The 25,165-nt window shown below is 38.3% G+C and overlaps 1 protein-coding gene across 1 annotated transcript in view; it reads right to left on the bottom strand.

Annotated features, from left to right (window-relative positions):
• The window catches only part of LOC124722117 (methionine aminopeptidase 2-like), a 105,642-nt gene extending 95,167 nt beyond the window's left edge, over positions 1-10,475 (bottom strand). Inside the window, exons 1-2 of the mRNA XM_047247323.1 lie at positions 10,157-10,475; positions 3,400-3,576 (exon numbers count right to left, since the gene is read on the bottom strand). Of these exons, the coding sequence (XP_047103279.1) occupies positions 3,400-3,576; positions 10,157-10,304 (325 nt within the window). The 5' untranslated portion in view covers positions 10,305-10,475. The remainder of the gene's footprint in view (positions 1-3,399; positions 3,577-10,156) is intronic.
• Positions 10,476-25,165: the final 14,690 nt, after the last annotated feature.

Genomic DNA, 25,165 nt, shown 5'->3' with positions numbered 1-25,165 from the left:
ATTAAATACACTAATAGCCTATCACTACTGGGGAGAAATAATATCTTACAAGATTGAATGAAACAGGCAAGAACTATGGCATAGATGTAAATTTTGATATGTATAAAGAAATTAGTGTGAAATACCACTACAAATCTTGGTTTGAAAACTGGGCAGTAGTATAAGAATTTCAAATATTTGGAGTGTCTGGTTGCAAAATATGACTACCATCCAGGAAATTAGACTGCAGTTTAACACCACAAAGCCTTCACTTATAAAGAAGAGGAGTAGAGTAGTCAGGGATGGTACTTACAGAAGCAGTTTAGCAGGTGTTACGTTGGAGAATTTTGGAACTTAGAACTAGAGGGAAAATGAGAAAGGATAAACCTTTCTGTAAGGTTTTGAGATGTATTGCTAGAGTGTAAACTAAACTGGAAGATAAAAGTACATGAGCAGTTAATCACAAGTTACATCAAACTGGGACATTTCAAGATTTTGATTTTACCTTCTCAATTTCTACCAACTTCCTAAAAATTCAGGATTAAAATCTAATGTACAGTCACACTGTGTGTTCCATCGCATTGCCATGTCCTGTGACTATCTGACAGGTACAATAGTCCAATCTAAAAAAACATGACATACAAAACTGCCTGTAAACAATGGTGAAACGTTTCCTAATTGAAATTACGTATCATACTGTGCAAAGAATTAGTATTTTCCTCATTCACTTTTCAAAGCATTGAGCAAAATGTTTTATAAGTCTTTTGTGTGCAAGCAAAGCAAAGCAAAATCTTTTGTCAACTATAGGTTTTATGAGCAGAACTGCATTAGATACGGTAATTGCTGCATGATACAGAAGTAGTTTTTTTAAACTACTGCTCCTCTCTACAAACATATTTGTGCAGTTTAAGTTCTCCCCTTCTGCTTCGGCTTCATATAGTTCGGGAAACTATAGTATCTGCTCAACAAGCATGTGAACTTTAAAATAATAGTTTTTATATATAAGAAACTTCCAGGAACGGTCCCCAAGACTCAATTCTAGGTCCACTGTTGTTTCCCATTCATGCACACGACCTTCTATTTAATATACAAAAAGCAGAATTTCTTCTCTTTGCAGATGATACTAGTACTGTAATCAAGGCTTACAAAAGTTGATACTACCTATCGGATTTGACCTGTGACATCATGAAGGTGGCAGCCAACACACACACACCCATGAACAAACATCAGTAACACGCGAAACATTGCAATAGAATGAAAGTAACGGAACAACTGCAGAAGTATGGGGTTTTGGCAGGGACAAACTAAATAAAAAACAATAACAATTGTGACACTATCCAAAAAAAAAGTAACCAAAAAATTATGCACATGAATTCCTCAACAACCAATTCAACCAAAAAACGCAAAAAACAGACATTTGATATTGGACATTTTGCTTGACCTAGATTCAGCTCGAACAAGATAGTGAAACCTGGAACCCAGACAACCTGAAAATTTGGTACAGCAAATTTTGTTTGGCCTATATAGCTCACACGAAGCCCATGGTACACACAACCCAGAACTAGGAGAAGTAAATATTATCAAAACCTAACAAGACCAAAATAACTACAACATACCCCATGACACACATGACTAAAAACTACTAAATATGAACTTACACTAGCAACGCAAACCACAAAATCATAAAAATCTACTCCAACAGAAATTTTGATATGCCCATCTCAAAGAAAATTACAAACATAAAGAAACAGACTACACTTCTTGCAATAAAAGACCAAAAATAGACATGCTTACTAACCAAAGTCAGCTGACAAACAATTCTAGACTTTTATGTGCACACACACACACACACACACACACACACACACACACACACACACACACACACACACACCAAAAGAACAAAATAGTCATTTCTGAAACACTGAAAACACCACAACATACACTCATCCTTGTTTCAGAAAAGACACACTTTGCCCAGTTTAATAAATCCTGCACACTGATGGCACCTTGCACACTCCACCACAAAGCCAGATAACTGTCGAAATTTAATTGTAGACCCCATATTTCCACCCATAGCACCCACCAATGAATGAGTAGTGAATTTTGTTGTAAACTCTATACCTAGTATCAAGCAAAACACCAAAGGAAAACAACTTTCAAATCATTAATAGCACAACGAACTAACAATTACAAAACAGAAAACAAATCAGTGGCCAGTAACTAATGATATTCAAACAACTCATTGACAAGGCAATGAAAAACTCCCATAACTCCGAGTAAAACAGAAAAACTCTCATAACACCAAGTAACACACAGCATGAAGTTCAATTCCACACTAACATCACTTACAAACAATTTAGACACAAACATTCCACACTGCTTACTCCAACACACCCTCTGCATACACAATCCATTTAAAACACACCATGCCTCAATGACATCACACAACATCACGAGTGAAAGACAATGAGTGGTATATGGCCTTTCGGTTAACCTCTAATCAATCCAAACATACAAACAGCAATAGAAGAAATGGTAAATAATGATCTTGAAAGTATTGCCAAGTGGTTTTCTGCAAATGGTCTCACTCTCAATTTCAAGATCTGACAGCCACGTCTAACATTTGGCGAGGGAACAACAGCTTGAGTGCCACATTCAAAATTTTTAGGTGTCCACATTGATGGCAATCAACTTAGTTTAGCCACATTTGCACTTTCAATAATTGCAAATCTTGGGGAGAGAGAAATCAGTGAGTCGACATATTTTATAAATTTTCATTTTATAATTCATATGGAATAAAGTTCTGCAGTAACCTATTTTAAAGAAATTGTTCATTGAGGAAAACCATACTGTAAGAATAATATGTGGTGCTCACCCACGATCATCTTGCCTACAACTGCTTAAAGAGATTTTTTACTACTGCCTCAAAGTATATTAATTCCCACATGAACTTTGTTGTAAAAATCACCAGCAGCAAAAGGAACAATGATGTAAATAATTACAATATAAGAAGGAAAAATGACATTCATTACTCCACATTAATGTCATCTTAAGCACAAAAAGGGGATGCACAATGTCGCCACCAAAATTTTTAATCACTTGCCCAAGGATATAAAATGTCCGACAGAGAGCAAGTTAAATCTGAAAACAAACTGATATTGTTTCTCCCTGATAACTCCTCTTATTTTGTAGAAGAATTGCTATTATTGTGAGGTGTGAAAGGTGGTGGGTAGGAACAGCAACTAACATCTGTACATTTAAACAAAAGCTTACAAATGTTTATCATGTAGCTGCAATTACAAAATAATTTGAGATGTGAATGTAAAATGAATCGTTCTACATCATTATGATCAATCTTACAAATTAGTCAGGGAACATGAAACTAACTAAAAAATATGCTTGAGGTACTCTTCATACCTTCAGAGGTCGTGTCTGCCACCACACTGTTCCCCTGTGAAGCTGTTGCAGAATCAGCTCCAGCAAGTATATCAATACATCCATTGATACTCATATCCCTCAAACGTTGTTCTATTTTGTCCTCATCTTCTCCCTGGATATCTCCAGGTGTGGCATCTGCAGCTGCTGCAGCAGCTCCTGAACAATTGAACGATTACAGAGTACTGATTCATACAAAAAATATTTATTTATTTATTGGCCTATGATATGCACATGGTGATGCACAAACATACATTTGATGTTGGACATTATGATAATTTGCTTGCATGAAGTAATTCGGCGAAAGTTTATACAAACATGAGCTTACATACATGTTTTCTGAGAAGTTATGAACACACAAATTACATACTCAGTTACACATTTGTATTTTAGTGCTGTATTCCTCTGACACATATACACAACAGTACCTGGTTGGACATTCTTTCTACACTTAATCTGCTTAGTAGCAGATGATACAGATGCAAGATTTTTGCACATGCTTGCATTAATGTTTTACTCTTCACAAAATTCTTTGCTGCAATTTGTTTCATATTTCTTTCTGCCCATGTGGAGCAGAAATTCACTTGCACTGTAGAAACAAAGATCAAGTAGGAATGATTTTAATTTTTTTATTAAATATAGTCAGGGACTTACTGTTTTTTATTTCTGATATCAGGCTATTGTCTATTTTAATGCCTTTGTTGAAGGGAGAGTTTTTAAAGGCAGAGGTGCGCATTTCTTTAACATGGAGTTTCATTTTCTGTCTAGTACCATAGTCATAGGCATTTACATTTTTATTAAATTTTGTAATATTACTTTTTACAAATTTGCATAGTTCTAGCATATACAAGCTGCCAAGGGGTAGGACGAGCAACTTTTGGAAGAGAGGTCTGCAGCTATCAGTTGGCTTTGCCTTATTCATTATTCTTATAGCTCTCTTTTGGGTGAGGAGAATGTTTGGGCTATGTGTAGAGTCTACCCAGAATATAATACCATACAGCATTACACTGTGGAATTACGCACAGTAGGCTGTGTGAACAATTTCTGGGCTTGTGCAGTATGCGAGTATTCGTAGGGCACAGCACACTTGGTTTAGCTTACTATTAGTTTTATTAATGTGTGTTTGACACTTTAGATTATGCTGAATCCATAGGCCTAGAAACCTTGTTTCTGCATTTGGGGATATTTGAGAATTGTTATCAGGCATAATTTTATTGGATCTTAGGTGGAAATTTAGGTAAGTGGTTTTCTTTGTGTTAACTATGAGCTTGTTTTTCTCAAACCAATCATCAAGTTCGTCTGTATTTCCATTTATGGCCTCTTGGAGTTCATGTTCATTTTTGCTTGTTATAAGGATACTGGCATCATCTGTGAAGAGTGTACTGGTGCTGGCATTGATGTTTGACAGTAGGTCGTTTATGTACACAAGGAAGAGCACTGGTCCAAGTATTGAGCCTTGGGGCACACCTTGTGTAATACTGCAGTAGTCAAGAGTAATATGTTTCGATATGTCCTTAATTGTTAAGTTTTATTGACACTTTTTGATTCCTATTCGTCAGGTATGAGCTGAACCAGTTTAGTGGGGTACCTTTGATGCCATATAACTAAAGTTTGTTGAGAAGAATCTTGTGGTCTATGGCATCAAATGCCTTGGACAAATCTAGGAAGATCCCAATTGGGTCATTCCATGTCCATTCAACTAGTTTGTGAAAATGTTCCAGCTGATAGTCTCAGATTTGGCTGAAATTTAGCACACCAATGCTACCAAGTGTGGAACACTCATGTACAAAATTTTAAGTTCCCCTGCCAATTAGTTCCAGAATTATGGCTTGTGAAAGAAGGTGGCGTGTCCCGGAAATTGCAACCCGCATCTGGCAACCTATCTTCAGACCCAACTTCAGGTCTTAATAACTTTGGAACTACTCCACACAGTCCAGTGAAATTTTTACAACCCAGTAACATCCATTTAGAGAACACACTCCATTAAACAAAACATTAACATCATATTTCTGGGGGAAAATAAAAAAAACCAAAATGTGATTAAAAAAATGTAATAAGTTAAAAAGGTAAATATTGTAGGTCCCCTCCATGCCAAATAGAATTAGCTCAAAAAGGGTATAAATTTTTTTGTCGTAAGCTTAATGTGGCCTAAACACACACAGAACTCATCTTCCCCATATCAGTCACACAAACAGAGTTACATGCACACGAAAATAAAAAAATTTGAAAAATTACCTGAAAAACATGGATTTTCTAAGTGTGGTAGCACAAAAGCGACAAGTGATATCCCAGCCAAATTTCAAACACTGCATAAGTAGACCATAATATAATATGTGGAAAAATTTCAACTTGTTATTGCAAGCCATTTGTGTATAATAAAAGTTGACAGAGATGTATTTGGTTACGTTTCTTTTAACACAATTTAGCAAGTAATAGTGATGATGCAGACAGCTTGTTTCAGATAAAGCTGCAGCTATTGTTGGGAACCATTAGGCAACAGAAAGTTAAACAATGTTAGTTTTTAGGGACATAATGAGTCATTGTTAGGCAGGAACAACAAAGGAAACAAGCAACAATTACAGGTTACTCAAGTTTTTAAGATTCTACTTCAGACTGGTCAGTACTGTTGTGGATAGTCAGTATGGAGACAGAAGAGTGTTCTAGTGGTGCTTTTGTTCAAACAAATTGCAGTATTGGTAGAGCACAAGCATCTGAATGTCATAAAACAACATATGGAACAAAATGTGGCATTCCCTTTGTACTGTATGATCTGGGTGAATCGGACCAAGATTTGTTGCTATGGAGGTCCGGGATACATCCTGTGGGCACAAGAAGTACAGTTCCAGGAACTTTAGTGTTTGTTATCATCATATGAAAGTGTTTCTGGATAAGTATTCTTTCCTACAAAGAAGTTGTTTTGATCCATTTCGGATTCATAAGAAGACAGTGAAGTGTAGCCTCAGAGAAATTGATATAAAATCAGCACTGAAAATGAAACAGTGCATGGGACTTAATATGAAACCAGGGCAAAAGTTATATTCCAGGTGTGTTACACTGCTAAAAAATGAAGAATATTCTGATAATTTACATGACAGTGACAAAGAGTATCAGCCACCTACACCACACCGGATGAGCAATTAAATACTTCAGTGACTGCTCTTGGTTTGTCTCCCATGAAGACATACAAAGTTGGGAAAAGAGACACGCCCAGCTATGGCAGAAGAAAACTACAAGAAGCTCAAATGGAATTTAAACACAAAATAGCTGACACACTAATGGTGGAAGAGGTAGAACTATGTTTGTGTATGTGACCCCCATCAAAATGCTAAGCTGATGTTTGCTGCTATAAAGGATTCTGGTCTGGATTACAAAGGTGCAATGAAGCTGTTAGTGTGTGACATCAGTTCCTACCAGTGCATGATACACAGGTGTGAAATGTGTCCTGGTAATGCAAATCTTGCAGAACACATGAATAACAAACTGTGTGGTGAACTCCTTATGGATGACAATGAACTTGTTTCTTATAAACAATGGACACACATGGATCGCACAAGTCTTGAAACAAAGCATAGTACAGTGGAAGATTTTGTTGAAATGTGTTGTCAAAAAATCGACAAACTGACCACACACAGCAACAGCACAATCAGCTTATCTCCAGTTTTGTAAGGATAATTTGAAACAAGATGAAATTATAGTAATACTAGACTTTTCTGAAAATTATGCATTTATAGTTCAAGATGCCAACCAAGGATATCATTGGGACAACAGTCAAGCAACTCTCCAGCCATTTGCGATTTACTATAGAGGTGAATCAGGTGATGTGTCTGTCATGAACCTGTGCATTTTTAGTGACTGTTTAATTCATGATGCCATAGCAGTTCATGCCCACATTCACACTGTCATGGCATATGTGAAAAACAAGGTGCCTCACATACATTTTGTCAAATACTTTAGTGATGGGGCAGCTAGTCAGTACAAAAACTGTAAACATCTCAAAAATTTATGCATGCATTACCATGATTTTCAGATTCATGCAGAATGGAATTTTTTCACAACAAGTCATGGTAAAAATATATGTGATGGTATTGGTGCTACCATTAAGTGCATGGCATCATGAGCTAGTCTGCAGCACCCTACAGAAGGTCACATTCTAACACCTCTTCAATTATTTACCTGGGTACAGAAAAAATATCTGTAATACAATCATTCTATGTTTTGAAATGTGAGGTGAAATCAGTTGAAAAGTTGCTAAAAAGCAGACTAGAACATGTTAAAACTTTTGCAGGCACAAGGAGCCATCATCACTTCTTTCCAGCAGACTTTCACTATGTGCAGATGAGCAGATTGTCCGGTTATAACTATAGGTTCACGCACACCATGTCTCTTCACAGTGTGTCTGACTCAGGATTCAGAAGCGAAAGCAGCAACATACAACCAGGTTGCTATGTTATTGCTGTTTATGATGACAAATGGTACTTAGGATGTGTTGCAGAGTGTTGTGAAGCAGAAGGTGATGTACTTGTGAACTTCATGGCACCAGCAGGACCAGCAAGATCATTTCATTGGCCACATTTGGCAGACAGGTGTTTGATTCCTTTTGAACATATTCTTATGACAGTTCCACTTCCTACCACAGTGTCAGGAAGACAGTACAATTTGCCACTCAATGTACAGAGAAAAGTAGCTAAAGTGGGGGAGAGAACTTCTGTTTGAAGCACAATCGACTGGTTTTTAGCAGTTAAGGTGCAGTAAACATTAATGATAGGTTGTGTTACTCTGTCTATATGTTGTTGCTTAGTGATTAAACCGTTGTGGGAGAGGATAAGAAGAGGCAGAACAGTTTACAATATGTTTTTACAAAATTGTGTTGTGGAACAATGGCCACATCACCAAATACATCTGTCAACTTCCACTGTACACAAATTTCTTGCAATAACATGCCGAAATTTTGAGATATATATCATTATGGTCTACTTATGCAGTGTATGACATTTGGCTTGGATATCACTTGTCCCTTTTGTGCTACCACACTTTGAAAATCCATGTTTTTCAGGTAATTTTTCAAATTTTTGTGTGCATGTAACTCAGTCTTTGTGACTGATATGGGCAAGATGAGTTCTGTGTGTTTAGGCCACATTAAGCTTACCACAAAAAAATTTATACCCTTTTTGAGCGAATTATATTTGGCATAGAGGGCACCTACAATATGTACCTTTAAACGTATTAAATTTTTTAAATCACATTTTGTAATTTTTTATTTTCCCTCAGAAATATGTTGTTGGTGTATTGAGTCATGTAGTGTGTTCGCTAAATGGATGTTACTGGGTTGTAAAAATTTCACTGGACTGTGTGGAATATTTCCAAAGTTATTAAGACCTGAAGTTGGGTCTGAAGATAGATTGCCAGATGCGGGTTGCAATTTCTGGGTCACACCATCTTCTTTCACAAGCCATAATTCTGGAACTAATTGGCAGGGGAAACTAATACTTTGTTCACGAGTGTTCCACACATGGTAGAATTAGTGTACTGAATTTCAGTCAAATCTGAGACTATGAGCTGGAGCCTCTAATTGAACTGACATGGAATGACCAAACTGCTTTTTGTTTTTTGTCTAGAGCATCTAGGGTGGAGTGTAAATACTCATATATGGCAGTTGTCGTGGATTTGTTTTTTCTGAAACCATGCTGGGCATCAGGTAGTATCTGGTTCTTATCAAGAAAATTTATTAGTCTTTGGTGATCTAATCTCTCCAAAAGCTTGCCAAACATAGGTAACAGCGATATGGGTCTCTGATTTTCTGCGTTGAGTTTTTCACCTTTCTTAAAGGTTGGAATTACTTTAGCCACTTTCATGCATTTTGGAAATGTACCTGCCATCAAGGATGAGTTGTACACATTTGAGAGTGGGAGAGATATTTTATTTATGCAGTTTTTGACGATAAAATGTGGGATGTCATCGATTCCAGATGAGAATTTATTCTCGAGGTAATTTGCACTTAGTACAATTTCTTCAGGAGTAGTTTCCCTGAAGAATATAGATTCTTCAGGAGTTGTTTTGTTTTGTCTGTTGGGTGTGAGTTTGTTGATGCTTTGTAACAGACGTTTAACAATATTCTCATAGTAAATGTTGAAAACATTTGCAATTTTTTGTGGATTAGTAACTCTGGTGTTGCTGTGGATCAGGATAGTGTTTTCATGTTTACGTGGCTGTTGATTTGTTTCGTTCCTTATGATGTTCCACACTGCCTTGGTTTTGTTGTGCTCTATCATCCTAAACAATCCAGAAAATCTTTAAAGAAGCATCAAATGCAGAAAAGTGTCAATGCAGAAAAGTGTCATTACCCAGTTTAAAAACTAAATCAAGTCTGCAAAGTCTGTGTTAACCTTCTACACCTTCTTTCATATTTGAAATCTGGAAATGCGTGGCATATAACATTTAAAGAAGGGCCCAAGATTTCCAGTTGCATGACAATGTTGAAATTCTACAATGTTTCAATCAGTGTTGCAAATTTCTTACATGTTGGATCTGCCATCCACTGAATAAGCCACTACAGTTAACACAAAAATGGCACTGTCAATACGGACGCAAAAGATTTATATGTATATATAACAAACTGTCACGTCGAAACGTGTACCAGACAGCAGCAGGAAATCCCAAGTGAATATAAACATTATTTCGAAAGCTTATAGTCACGACGTATGTCGCAGTTACGCATAGCCTTCACTATGTTAATATGTACCTGCTTTCCTCTTCTTCTTTTTTCTTCTCTTCTTTTTCGAAGCATCGGGTGCTCCTTCTTCCACCTCTCCATCGTCCACATCGTCAGCGAGCTCTTTATCAGACAATTTTTCTTCCGATTTCCCAGTGTCATCCATTGCGGCCGCCATTCTTCTCCAGAAACACTATATACTGTACTGCGCGTATTTATTTCTCAGTTCTACAATAGCTAACAAGTCCAATCAACAAAACTAGCCTCACTTCTAACCGAAATTCCACCTACACTGTGTACATTGTGTAGATCCACAGCACAAACACATTGACTCTCGACTCTCGGCATCAAAGTGTAATATCTTCCATAGCACTTCCAACGGTACTCACTGGTTCTCACTTGCATTGGGGATAGAGATACGCAAAACCGAAAACTTTGGAGAATCGAGCAATCCATTCTCGGGAACCAAAAAGTAATCGAATGCAAAACCGAGAACCATACAGCATCATACACTTAAAAAAAGGTCCACCTGTGTACTTCCGTGTCTTTAAATGCAGTTAAAAGTGATGCAATTTATCTGCCTCAAGCAGTGCGGCTAAAATCAATTTCCATCGTTTGCTGAAGCCGAGCACATTCAAATTACGGGGCTCGATTTACATTCTTCAGCGTCACCATAAAAATTGTGAAGTCAAAGCCAGTTATATGCAAGCATTACTCAAAACTGACAGTAACACCTGATGTTTGCTGACACAAGTTGAAGGAAATATTGGAGGACTTTGGGTCGACGTTGGCTCTAGTTAATACAGATTATATTCAAATCTCATGTCTTTCTGGAAGGAAAATCATTATCGAATGTTCCACAACAATAATAATGAGAAATTATTCAGAAGTCGAAATGTCTCCTATTTAGTTAAAGAGCCCTGATACCGTTTCGCCATATGGTTTTGTAGGCCATAAAACATTTCGACTATAAGCAAGATCGGTTAAACTATTCTCTCAGTAGACCTGTGAAAGTAACGAAAAAGGTGTACCCGTATGCACTCGTTACTAAAACAATAGTTCTCATTACAAATGTATCGTTACTCGTTACTTTCGTCTCTAGGAAAGTACAAAAAAGGCTCAGTAAAAACTGAATCATAGCAAAAATTATTCAGAGTAGAGAAGATTTAAAAGAAGTATATAAAAATTATCAGGAGGATAAATGTTTAGCAAAGGGTAAGCTCCACAGATACGCCAAGAAAGCGTACAGCAGGATGAAAAGGGTACCAAAAGCCAGCTACTATAAGCACAAAATTGAAACTTCCTCAAATGTCTCCAACACTGTATAGGAACACATAAACACAAACAGGAGAGAGACAGAAGTACCAGCTCATGTAAATACCGCACTTCCAAAGGAAGGCACACAACTAAATGATTCGTATGACGTACCAGATATTTTCAATCAGAACTACATAAATGTGTTGGACTGGTTGGCCAGAAACCAAAACATCCAAATAGTAAATAACACTGAAGCGGGATCGTGTGGGTATCGCCACTTACATGTCAGTCTTGCAGTGAGCCGACTTTACTGTGCACCAACGCACTTTGTTCAGGATGTAGGCTATGGTGACGGTGTGGTAACAGGAAATGATAAGTAAACTTGCCGAAAACGCATTTATTTTACCAAATGAGTAAATGAACAAGTGACAAGAATGAAATGAGATCTCAATGTTCAATAACCGGGGATCGTGACAATTGTTTCTGCATATCAGTTCCACTCGAACACCGACCCTGGAGGGTGTACACTCGTCGCGTCCTATCGCGTGAGCGAGGGAGGACAATGAACGCGTGTCCAGAAAAAAAGAACTTTTTCTCGCAATCGCGGGGCGCCGTGTGTTTCACGGAAGCGACGAAGCGAAGGCGGAAACGAACGGAGAGGGCCAAACAAACATGCGGAGCTCGCGTTAAGCATGATGCACGTGGTTCGCAGATTGAAGTTATGGACTCTCGAAAAACGTGTCTGGACTTACGGCGACTCACTTCGCACTGCCGTTGCTTTTTTGGCTGACCCGCGTCCGTGCGCGCCACACGTTGCCAGAATGTCGCCTATCGGCAGGTATGCACGCCGATGGATATCTGAGGCAGCGAACTTCGTGACGGCCGGGTGGGCAGGGGGGGGGGGGGGGGGGGAGGAGCTCTGATCCGTTCACGCATTTTTGCGGCACTGCCGCCACAACATAAAAAGCTCCAAGACGGTAACAGACTGTATAGTCCTATCACCTGCAGATGAGTCAGAATTCATAAATATAATTAGATCCTTAAAAAAAGAATAATTTAGAGGGGCTGGATGGAATGTCTCCTACAATAATTAAGCATATTTCTAAATACATACAAACAGAAGCCTCACACATTCTTTATAAATCAAACACTACAAGAAACAATATTTAAAAAAATTTCTTAAAGAAAAGCAAAGTAATTCTGATATATAAAATGGAAAACAGAGTGAATCCCAGAAACTACAGACCTATTACAGTCACTGTCCAAAATTGTAGAAACAGACATAAAGGATAGGATAGTAGATTTCATAGAGAAACATAATGTAATGAGTACCACACAGCATGGTTTCAGAAAAGGTAGGTCTAGAAAGACAGCAGTGGCAGATTTCACAGCTTATGAAGTCATGACATTAGAAAACAGGAACAAGCTTACAATTTTTTCTTCGACCTACCAACAGCCTTTGATTGTGTATGTCACAGAGACCTGTTACAAAAAATAAACCAATATGGCAGAAGAGTAGAGCAAAAAAATTATCAAAACATCTATCAAGAATAGGCAACAATGCATAGAGATAAAATATAGAAACAGCAACAGACTGGACAATGTCTTCTAAGCATTCAAAGAGGTAAAACTGGCGCACCACTAGGTTCGGTATTGGGACCATTACTTTTTATTCCATATGCAAATGACATGCCAGAAGCTGTAAATGAAACAGTAATCATGTATGCTGATGATATGTCTCTACTAATCACAAGTAAATTTGCAAAGGACATTGAAATCAGGAAATGCTTAGAGATGGATAGGGCATACAAATATTTTTTCTTGGGGGGGGGGGGGGTGCAGCCTCTTCATAAATGGATGTAAAACAACTTACATGAGAATATAAGTAGATAGGGCAGTTAAAGCAGATGATCTTGATATCAAGCTTGTGGGCTCCAGCAATTCACAAGTTCATTGTAGCAAGTTTCTGGGGTTGATGGTGGACAGTCTCATGACATGGGAGACTCATATAAATCAAATATGCTCAAAAATTAACACAAATATATTTCTCATGAGAAAAGTGTCACAAGCTGTTGAACATGACACTTTGCTAAAAATGTATCATGTTCTAATTTATCCACATATCTCTTACTGTATACCTGTGTGGGGTAGTGCAGCTAATAGACACATAAGCAAATTACTTACTCTCCAAAAGAGAGTGATTAAGTCACTGGAAACCAAGATAGTGCTTAAGAAATAAATTCAGAGAATACTGACAGTGCTTCCTATGTACATAAATGAAACAATTGTGTACATAAAAATAAACTGTACAGCTTTGATGAACAAAATATACATAACCACAGTACTAGGTGTAAAGATAATTATTATATACAGGGTGGTCCATTGATAGTGACCGGGATAAATATCTCACGAAATTAGCATCAAACGAAAAAATAAGAAGCGCAAATGCAAATCTGTTCGAGCATGTCGGGGGAAAACAGATGGTGCTATGGGTGGACCACTAGATGGAGCTGCCATCGGTCAAATTAATAGAAATTGCATTTTTAAAATAGGTACCTTCATTTTTCATTACGTATTCGTGTAGTAAGTAGATAAATAGGTATGTTTGATTTGAAGCATTTGTTTCACTTTGTGATGGATGGCGTTGTAACATTCTCACAATTGTAGTAACACACCCAATATCACTGTGTGCAATTCATTACTTAAATTAGGCATGATAATACGATTGTCCAGTCATAATAATTATGCAGAAGACATAATCTTGTTAAAATAGAACGTTTTACAGTAGCAGAAAAGATAGATGTGGTGTTTATTTATGGCTATTGCGACATAAATCCCAACCAAGCTTGTGCTATCTATGTTGATCGTTATCCTGACAGACATCATACAAGTGTCCAGAACTTTAATCGGATAGTTAATGTATTTGAAGAAACTGGAAGTGTTCAGTCAAAGAAGAAAACACAACCAAGAACTGCAACAAGTGAAGATGCCGAAATAAGTGTTTTAGCTGCAATTGAGGCTAATCTGCCCACCAGTAGCAGACAAACTGAGCGGGAACCGGGAATTTCAAAAACGCCGGATTTAAGAATTGTGCATCATTATACATATCACCCTCACCATATTTCTGTGCACCAGGAATTGCATGGTGCAGGATTTTGATCGCCGTGTAAATTTTTGACACTAGGCACAAAATAAATTACGAGACGATGACAAGTTTTTTCAAGAGTTCTATTTAGTGATGAAGCTTCAGTCACAAATCGAGGTAATGTGAAACGGCATAATATGTACTATTGGGCAACGGAAAATCCACGATGGCTGCGACAAGTGGAACATCAGTGACACTGGTGGGTTAATCTATGGTGTCGAATTATGGGAGGACATCTAATTGGCAATGCACTTTCTACATGATGGATGTGTGGCACATAGCACACATGCAGTTGAAATGGTATTAAATAGAATATTTATGGTGGGTGGATTGGTCGTAAGGCACCATACCATGGCCTGCATATTCACCAGACCTTACACCTCCAGACTTCCAGAATGAGATTTTCACTCTGCAGCAGAGTGTGCGCTCCAGACTTCTTTGTTTGGGGAAAATTGAAATATATTTGTCATCGTGATCCACCACAACGCTTGAAAACATGCATCAGCACACTGTCAATGCATGTGCGACAAATACTGATAGCAATCTACCCACTGTTGAGAGGTATTTCGTTACAGATATTGCCAAATGCACAAGTTGAAGGACATCATTTTGAGCATTTATCACATTAATGAGGTTATGACAGTTGCTCAGGCAGTAACAGCATGCATTCCTGTAATTTACGATAAGATCACAAAACGAAATGTATCACATTGGAACAACAGAAATAAAGTCCAAACATAACTACTTTTTGTGTTTTAATTTAAAAAACCACGTTGTTACCAAACGTTCATCTAAATGGGTGAGGCGTATTAGAAATGTTGGAATATTACAGCGCCATCCATCACAAATCGAAACAAATGTTCCAAATCAAACATTCATATTTATTTATGTAGGAATACGTAATAAAAATGGGGGTACCTATTTAAAAAATGCAGTTTCTATCAATTTGACCTATGGCAGTGCCATCTAGTGGGCCATCCATAGCGCCATCTGTTTATATATATATATATATATATATATATATATATATATATATATATATATATATATATATATATATATATAGGTTTAATAAAATCGGTAATTTTTTATATAGAAGGCTGTGGATTGTTGCGTTATGAAGGTTAAATTACGTGTTTATAGCTTAGTATGAGCAGTTGCCAGCGGGCTCGTGCGTATGCGCAGAGCTGAATTCGCGTATGAGCAGTGCCTTCCTTCCGCTTCTGGCTACTTGGAGCGTGGCTGTTTGGTGTATGAGCAGTAGCAGCAAGTAGCCAGAAGCTACCCAGAAAAATTTTCCTGGTGTGCCCAAGCTGCCAGATTCGCGCATGCGCAGAGCAAGCTGAGTTATAGTGGGGGAGTCCTTCCCCACGTGACCCGTAGCCGTGTATATGTTTCGTGTCTTCGTTTACAGCTCCCATGTCAAATGAAAACAAAACAGATTTCTGTGGCTGGGAGCCATCAAGTGAATTAATATACATTCTCATAACCATGAAAGACCAAAATAAGTTAGTAGTTTCAATTTTCTGATTTTATATTATTTCCACGTTATTAGCAATCAACCATTAATGTCTTAATGAAGCTATTTCTGTCTGTTTTATAGAGAAATTTGCTTCAGTTAATTTTTTTTTCCGCTGAGGCAGTTAGTTTATATGAAACGAAGTGTTTCATCCCGCGCTATTGGCTACTTTCAACCTCGTTCAATTTAAAGTGCAAATTTTCATTTTCTGGGACGAATGATGTTATACCACAATAAAGAACCAAACATGAGAATACAGAACTGGACCTCCAAGAAAATTGGTATCACGAGAACCACATGAAAAGCTGAATATCAGGTACTTCAGTGTCCATCTGGACATAGAAATGTGCAATTAGAGCGGAATGAAGCATTTTAGAATGGTTTATGAAATTCCGATGCTGCTGGAGTAGTCTCTGATGTCCTGTTCCTTTTATGGCACTGTAAGATCTCTTAATGCTATATATGTACGAACATATGTAAACATTGACTTGAAGCTAAGTAGGCAAATTTGGTCGTAGTTTTGAAATAAATATTTTGTTTCAAATATAATGACAGCTGTAGCAGAATTTTATAGATCTGCCTTCTGTGAAAGTGTTTTTCGATCACAAGGCACTTGTCTAGTACTTCCTCAGGGCCTGAAGTTATTTCTTAATTTGTGTTTACTTCTTAAATTTATAGAATGCCATTCTATGCTAAATTTTATACTGGCAGCATACCATGTTTCATCGTTCTAACTTCCCACATGACTTCATATTTATTCCTAGAGTAGAATATAAACTGTCAGTTGTACAGTTTCTTTGCCTCACAGACAACCATGTTAATTTTTTCTCATTTTGAAATAGTATTGAAATTTATTGTCCCATATTCCGGCGTAAGCTACACAAGAAACTGTCTCTTTTTTTTCTTTCAAGTAATTTGTATTCCATCCTAGTAGCTTTTTGCAGTGCTGTGTAGATGTAAACCTGTTGGAAATGCTACATAACAATATTGCACAGTACGAATTTAAAAAAAAAATAAATCTGTCAGTCACCCCTTAGCAAAATTTTATGGTACTTCGAGTTGTGGAGTCTAATACTGAAATGGTATTTTGCCAAGAACTGCTTCCTTATTTGCATCCTTTATCTGTGTGGGATACGATAAAGCAATTGCTCTAAGTACAACTCAGTGTGTCCTTTCAACAACATGCCACACGAGCGGCACGGCTACACATGGTCACGTGATGCCCCACCAGAAATACGAAGAAAAGCGTATGAGCAGAGCAAGCACCAAGCACGGGCTGCCTACGTCATTGTAGCTGCGCATGCGCAGTACAGCCTGTTGTCTGGCGCTTTCTGGTAACTGCTCAAACGAACCATATATTTGTAGCACTGTCTAAACGGTACCATATCGTTTCATATTATAATTACGAGTTGTATGTCGAAGTGCCAAAGTTTTTTTTCCCAGGAAAAGTGACGAATAGATTGTTAATACTCTCAAAAAGTAAAGTATAACGCCAAAACGAAGTGTTTTTAAGAAACGTGGGTTTCATGGTAGTAGATTTTCGAATAAAGGGAAACATTATGTTCAACATGTGGCGTGTGATGCTACAGACAATGAAATACAGGCAAACTCGTCAGTATCTAGAGAAACACCCATTAGTGCTTCGAAGATTACGATAAAACGTTGTGATACACAGTTTTCCCAAAACAGAAGTGATGTGAATGGTAGGTTAGGATACATTTTGATAGATTTGCAAATCCTAACAAGGGTCTTAGGTGAATGTGTCTGTTGTAAAATATGTGGAGGGCCAGTTAGTTTACACAAAGACAGTGAGGTATCGAATGGACTAGCCAGGAAACTTGTCATTAATTGTGCCAGTTGTAAATACACTCATTCGTTTTGGACTGATAACCTCAAATGTTAAGTCCCATAATGCTTAGAGCCATTTGAACCACTCATTTTGGAATTCTGATAAGTGTAAGGATAATTATTTTGAAGTAAATGTTAGGCGGTTTTATGTGTTGAGACCTATTGGCAAAGGACACACTGCAGCAGAAACAATCTGTACCATGATGAATATGCCACATCCACCTTGTAAAATCGACAATTATACAGGATTTATTGGAGCTGCTGTGGAATCTGTTGCATGTGAGTCAATGAAGGGTACTACAAAATGAAGCTGTTGAAATAAATGATGGTATGAGTGACATACCAGTAGTTTTTGATGGCACTTGGCAGAAGTTCAGCTACAGTTCTAAGAATTCTGTTGCTATGGTGACCAGTGTGGATACTGGAAAGGAAATAGATTTCCAGATTTTAAACAAACGTTGTTATAAGTATAAATCAAGAAATGAAGAAGTGCATATCGGTGACAGAAATTATGTAGGAACAAGTGGTGGTATGGACGCCTCTGCAGCTACTGAAATCTTTAGTCGATGTGTGAACGGAAGGGGACTGTGTTACACTAAGTTTTCAGGTGATGGAGACTCGAAAGCATATAACAGTGTAGTAGCAACTGAGCCTTATGGTGAGAAGATTATCACAAAACTGGAATGTGTTGGTCATGTCCAGAACAGAATGGGCACCAGGTTGAGGAAGTTGAAACAAAGTTTGAGAGACAAGAAACTTTCTGATGGTAAAACCATAAGAGGCAGGCTGACAGACAAAATGATTGATGAACTACAACAGTATTATGGGATGGCCATAAGAAATGATATGGAAGACTTGTTGAAAATGAAGCAGGCAGTATGGGCTACCTTCTTCCACAGACTGTCAACTGATTAAAAACCAGTACACCACCGTTGCCCTCCTAGACCTGATTCATTACTCCAATGCCCAGTACTCAAACAGTTCATACAGCCATTAACATTCCATCCCAGCAGCTGTCATAGCTATCATAAAACCTATTTACAGAGACCTGGCAAATCCTGAATTACTGAAGATGTGTCTGCATGGTTAGACTCAAAATCCCAACGACTCTTTCAATAATCTTATATGGACTCGCTTACCAAAAAATGTTTTTGTTGGAATGAAGAAACTAAAGTAGGGGGTCAGTGATGATATTATTGCTTTTAATGATGGCAACATTGGTAGGGTGAAACTGCTATAGCATATGGGAATTAATCCTGGAGTAAACTACGTCAGAGAACTTGAATGGATGGACAAGGTTCGCATTGATAAAGCAGAGTATGCAGTACTGTTGGCCACTAAGGAGTCCAGAAAGAATAAAAGAAGAAAAAACTTGGAAAAAGATCAAGAGGATGATATACAGTATGGTGCAGGCTGCTTCTGAGTGACTAAAAATAAAAAAATTAAGCATATATCAAGTCAGTTACAGTCTTTTGAAACTTTAAAAGTCGTTCCAGAAAATTACAGTTTCTGTTGCATTTTTCCATAAATCTCAGAAACCACTCTGATTAGAGTATCCAGATTTTCAGGGAGTAATAACATATATATCCTGAGTCTACTGAACTAAACGAAGAACATAATGTGATGTATAATTAAAATTATTTAGGATAATGTACAAAAAAGTACACAAAATTTTAAGCATGTAATTAAAAAAATTGTATTTCTGAAAGCAGTGGCTGAAATGCTATTATTGTATTTCAGTAGAATCAGAACATAAAGTTTAATGTCCTGTAAAAGTTTCATGTCAATGGCTACAGTGGTTCCTGAAATACAGGGAAGCCAAGTCATTAAATTTAACATTATTGGGATAGGGCATTCCAACTCCTCTTACACAGTTTGTGGTTATTGTCAAAGTAGATAAAGTGGTATTTGTATTTAATTTCCTTTGTAGTTTCTTAGTTTTAATACTTGCACTTCACAAATCTGACTGTAACTGCAGTTTGTGAAAATAATCTTTCTTTTCTTTATCAGTCATAAGAATATAAGCTGAACATTAACTACTATAAAAGGATAGAAATTATCCACCCAGTATGTGACAGGATTCAGTACTGAATTACCCAATCCAAAGTGTAAAACCTAATTTCATGCAAGCTACTCCTGACGTATTAATGACTATCTTCAAATGTAATGTTATATCAGGGCTCATTGTGAGTAGAATGTGATGAGATTGTTGGTATTTGCAGGAACTACTGCCCAGGAACCAAGACCCTGTCCGCCCGCTGATGGACGCATATTTCAACATAGAATACATCTTCAGATATAACGCGGGGTGGTCCACCTGTGAGCCCTACCCCAGATATGATGTGTAGTGGATCCGCCTCTGAACATCGGTCTGGATATGTAAAGGTAGGCAGATTCACACTCGAACATTAACTCGGGTGTGGTATATTGCGGATCTGCATCCTAGCACCACTCCGTACATTGTGCATAGCAGATCTACTTTCAAACACTATCCCAGGCATGTCATATTGTGGATCCACATCCCAACATCACTCCGGACATAACATGCAGCAGATCCACACTCGAGTGCTAACTTGGGTCTACTGCAGCCCTGGGAGCCATATGCGACAGAAGCACATACACAGAGGTACAGAAAACAGAGCAAAGGCACTGCAAATGTGGAATATGTGGGTGAAAGTGACTGGATGTAATCGAGTACAGTGGTGTACTACACCTCCCGATCAGAAAAAAAAGTGTATTTGCACTAGGTGTTGGTAGCTCTACTACATTTACAAGCAATTGTAGAACACGGAACGAGAGGTTATGTCATGATCGAATGGATAGAAGTGAGATAAAAAAATCGATATAATTGCGAAAATTGAGGGAAAATACGTATAAATTGAGGGAAAATACTATGAAATGCGGGGAAATTGAGGAAGTACTTGCGTGTCTTCTGGTTGGCGCAGAACAATTCTTGTACATGGGAACAAATATGCGACAGCGAGAGACATCTGAGAAAACGTCGACGTGGAAGGGAAGGGGACCAGGAAAACCGTCACTATTTTTTTCGTCAAGTCAGCATTCTACTGTATATCTATCGAGGTAACAGTGATACACGCGAGCTGACTAATGTATTTGACACTTTTCAGAAAAACAGAGAACCATCTGCCTCTAAATTTACATGCATCTGTGTTACAGGATAACAGAGAGTGACCAGGGTGATTGATTGAGATGGAGCTGTATGATTTAATGGCAGACTGATGATGCATTCTTGAGAGGGAGCTGTTGCTGCAGGTCATTTGATCAATTTTTCCGCTGTTCTGTCAGGACTCATGAGTCGCATGACATTACCTGCGTTCGACTCGTATACAATAACGTACTCTGTATGTCGTGACTTAGAGCACTGTCTACTTGCAACCGATAATAGTAAACCTTTCGGTCATCAGAGAACTTCCACCTCATGTGCTCCATTTCCCTGTCGCTTCTTGGGTATAAAATCGAGACCTCAGTTTCATAACTAAGATGATTCTAAGTTACCGATAGCTGCTTGTGAGACACTGCAATCCCTATGTATACATCTGCTTGACAAATGTGCTGTTGATAGAGTTAGTGGCGGCATGACATGTAATTTCACATTTCAGACACCGCTGCTATGCGTTTATCTGTTTCTTTGTAAGAGGTATTCTGCATTACTAATGATCATTTTATGAAGGACTGATGTGGGCATAGTATAATTTCTGAACCATGATCAGATGTGAACAGTGGACGCTATACAACTTTGTAAAGCTAATTACGCATGTATCACACAGAGCCGATCTGTTAAGACAGTAGTTTCTTTATTTTACAGTTTGTTACCATAGTTTATCGTAGAGAAACCTGCAAGAAGGATGTATGTCATGCACTGGAAATATATTTCTTTCATTGGGATATTAACAGCGCTGAATTCCACACAACTGTTGTTCTGGTCTTCAGTCCTGAGACTGGTTTGATGCAGCTCTCCAGGCTACTCTATCCTGTGCAAGTTTCTTCATCTCCCAGTACCTACTGCAACCTACATCCTTCAGAATCTGTTTAGTGTATTCATCTCTTGGTCTCCCTCTACGATTTTTACCCTCCACGCTGCCCTCCAATACTAAATTGGTGATCCCTTGATGCCTCAGAACATGTCCTACCAACCGATCCATTCTTCTAGACAAGTTGTGCCACAAACTCCTCTTCTCCCCAAGCCTATTCAATACCTCCTCATTACTTATATGATCTAACCATCTAATCTTCAGCAATCTTCTGTAGCACCACATTTCGAAAGCTTCTATTCTCTTCTTGTCCAAACTAGTTATCGTCCATGTTTCACTTCCATACATGGCTACACTCCATACAAATACTTTCAGAAACGACTTCCTGACACTTAAATCAATACTCGATGTTAACAAATTTCTCTTCTTCAGAAAGACTTTCCTTGCCATTGCCAGTCTACATTTTATATCCTCTCTACTTCGACCATCATCAGTTATTTTGCTCCCCAAATAGCAAAACTCCTTTACTACTTTAAGTGTCTCGTTTCCTAAACTAATTCCCTCAGCATCACCCAACTTAGTTTGACTACATTCCATTATCCTCGTTTTGCTTTTGTTGATGTTCATCTTATATCCTCCCTTCAAGACACTGTCCATTCCGTTCAACTGCTCTTCCAAGTCCTTTGCTGTCTCTGACAGAATTACAATGTCATTGGCAAACCTCAAAGTTTTTATTTCTTCTCCATGGGTTTCAATTCCACACAACTGATAGGTCAAAAACTGAAGCTATCTAACATTACTACACTGTTGGCAAAGCTATGACAACTTGTTTCCATTTCCACCAAATGATCAAAACACTGTCCTGTCGCACTAACTTAGGTCCCTCTGTTTCTAAGTGGGTTGCAGACAGTGGTGTATACAGCTCTCTCCTATTTCTGCTCAGTTCCGACTTAAATTGGAACGACCACACTTGCAAAGCAGCAGAAATGGCAGCAGTTGCAAGAGGCATAGGGACCATGTAAGATTTTACTGTAGCAGATAGGTTCGAAAAAGGTGACTCGTTACAAGATATGAGAGTGCCAGAAATATAATTCACTAGTGGCTGTAATCATTAAACAACTTCTCCATCAGATACAACACAGGTATGTGGTTGAATGGGAAGACTTGATTCCAAATCATAGACATTATTTCTACTGGAAACCATAGCACTAGAGATCTTAAAAGCTAGTCTACATTTCTTACTTCGTCAATCAGCACACCGTCTACTGTTTGTGAGCCTTCTCAATGACCCATCGCCTATAACCCAGTCGATATATCACCGAACCTCTGATGTGGCATTTAGACAGAATGTGTTGCATATACTGGAGAGATATTTAGCAGTGGCATGATGGAGTTGCAGTTTCATACCACATTCCTTAGCCGAATCACTTTATAAACTGGGTAATTTTATTACGAGGTTGCACTGTCAGCGACGTATAACCGCACTGTTGGTCTGATAATATACATCCCGGCGATCACCACCTATATTCTGTGTCACGGTATTTGTCTGGAAAAACCTTTTCATTTGGAGGTAATTCCATACCTCGATTTATAAAGCTGGTATAGCATTTAACATGGATACTTGTCTGCACTGTAGAACCAAGACCGCTTGTTATAGTAATATGGTCATGTTTTTTAACATCTGGCGGTTTTTTAAACGATTATGTCTCTCTTTCTAAGACACAGTGGTACCACTCGCAGGAAAAACTTATGTCACATGTCTACCTATAACTGATTTTTGGTCAGTATTACTTAGTAGTAGGGGGTGCATGATAGGTTCACCTTGAACATCAGGCTTATAAAGTATGTGTGTGTGTGTGTGTGTGTGTGTGTGTGTGTGTGTGTGTGTGTGTGTGTTGCGACATGTGCAAAGGAAATGACTATGACCAGTCGTAAGGAAAGTATGGATTTGATCTACATCTACATGGAAACTCTGCAAATCACATTTAAGTACCTGGTAGAGGGTTCATCGAACTACTTTCACAATTCTCTATTATTCCAATCCTGTATAGCGCACGGAAAGAATGAACACCTATATCTTTCCGTACGAGCTCTGATTTCCCTTATTTCATCGTGATGATCGTTCCGCCCTATGTAGGTGGGTGTCAACAAAATATTTTCCCATTCGGAGGAGAAAGTTGGTGATTAGAATTTCGTGAGAAGATTACGTCGCAACGAAAAGCGCTTTTGTTTTAATGATTTCCAGCCCAAATTCTGCATCATTTCTGTGACACTCTTTCCCATATTCCATGATAATACGAAACGTGCTGCCTTTCTTTGAACTTTTTCGATGTACTCCGTCAGTCCTACCTGGTAAGGATCCCACACCGCACAGCTGTATTCTAAATGAGGACGGACAAGTGTAGTGTAGGCAGTCTCCTTAGTAGGTCTGTTACATTTTCTAAGTCTCCTGCCAATAAAACGCAGCCTTTGTTTAGCCTTCCCCACAACATTTTCTATGTTATTCTCTCGAATTTAAGTTGTCCATAAAAAATACCTAGGTACAAGGGCTATCCACAAAGTACATTACGTTTTGGAATTAAAAATAAATAAAGTATTGGAAAAAGTTTTTATTATATACAGATGAAAGCCACACTTAAATACTACTTTTTTACATAGTTGCCATTTAAAGTAAGGCACTTATCGTAGCGATGGACGAGCTTGGAAATTCCTTCGTCGTAAAATTCGGCCACCTGCGCCTTCAACCACGTGGTTACCTCTTCTTGAAGCTGTGCATCATCATCAAAACACTGCATAGCCAAACACTTCTTCATTGCTGGGAATAAGTGGCAAACGCTCGGTGCCAGGTCGGGACTGTATGGTGGATGAGGAACTCCCACTTAAAAGATTCGAGAACTTCACGAGTGGCATTTGCCGTGTGGGCCAGGGCGTTGTCGTGAATCAGCAAGATCTTTGAGCCCAACTTTCCCCTGCGCTTGTTTTTTATTGCTCTTCTGAGGTTGTGCAGAGTTTGGCAATACCTTTCAGAGTTTATTGTAGTGCCTCTTTCCAGGAAATCCACAAAAATCACACCTTTTCTGTCCCTAAAGACAGTCGCCATCACCTTCCTTGCCGACATTGTCTGAAAGCATTTCTTGGGTTTTTGGGGGGAATTTGTGTGCCCCCAGTGCATTGACTGCAATTTTGTCTCGCAGTTCACATGCTTAACCCATGTTTCGTCACCAGTAACGATGCGATCGAGTAATGAGTCGTCATCTTTCTCGTAAGCGTCCAAAAAC

The sequence above is a fragment of the Schistocerca piceifrons genome, chromosome X, assembly GCF_021461385.2.
Source record: "Schistocerca piceifrons isolate TAMUIC-IGC-003096 chromosome X, iqSchPice1.1, whole genome shotgun sequence".
Classification (NCBI taxonomy): domain Eukaryota; kingdom Metazoa; phylum Arthropoda; class Insecta; order Orthoptera; family Acrididae; genus Schistocerca; species Schistocerca piceifrons.
The sequence above is the reverse complement of the archived record's forward strand: the minus strand, read 5'-3'. Positions and strand labels throughout refer to the sequence as shown.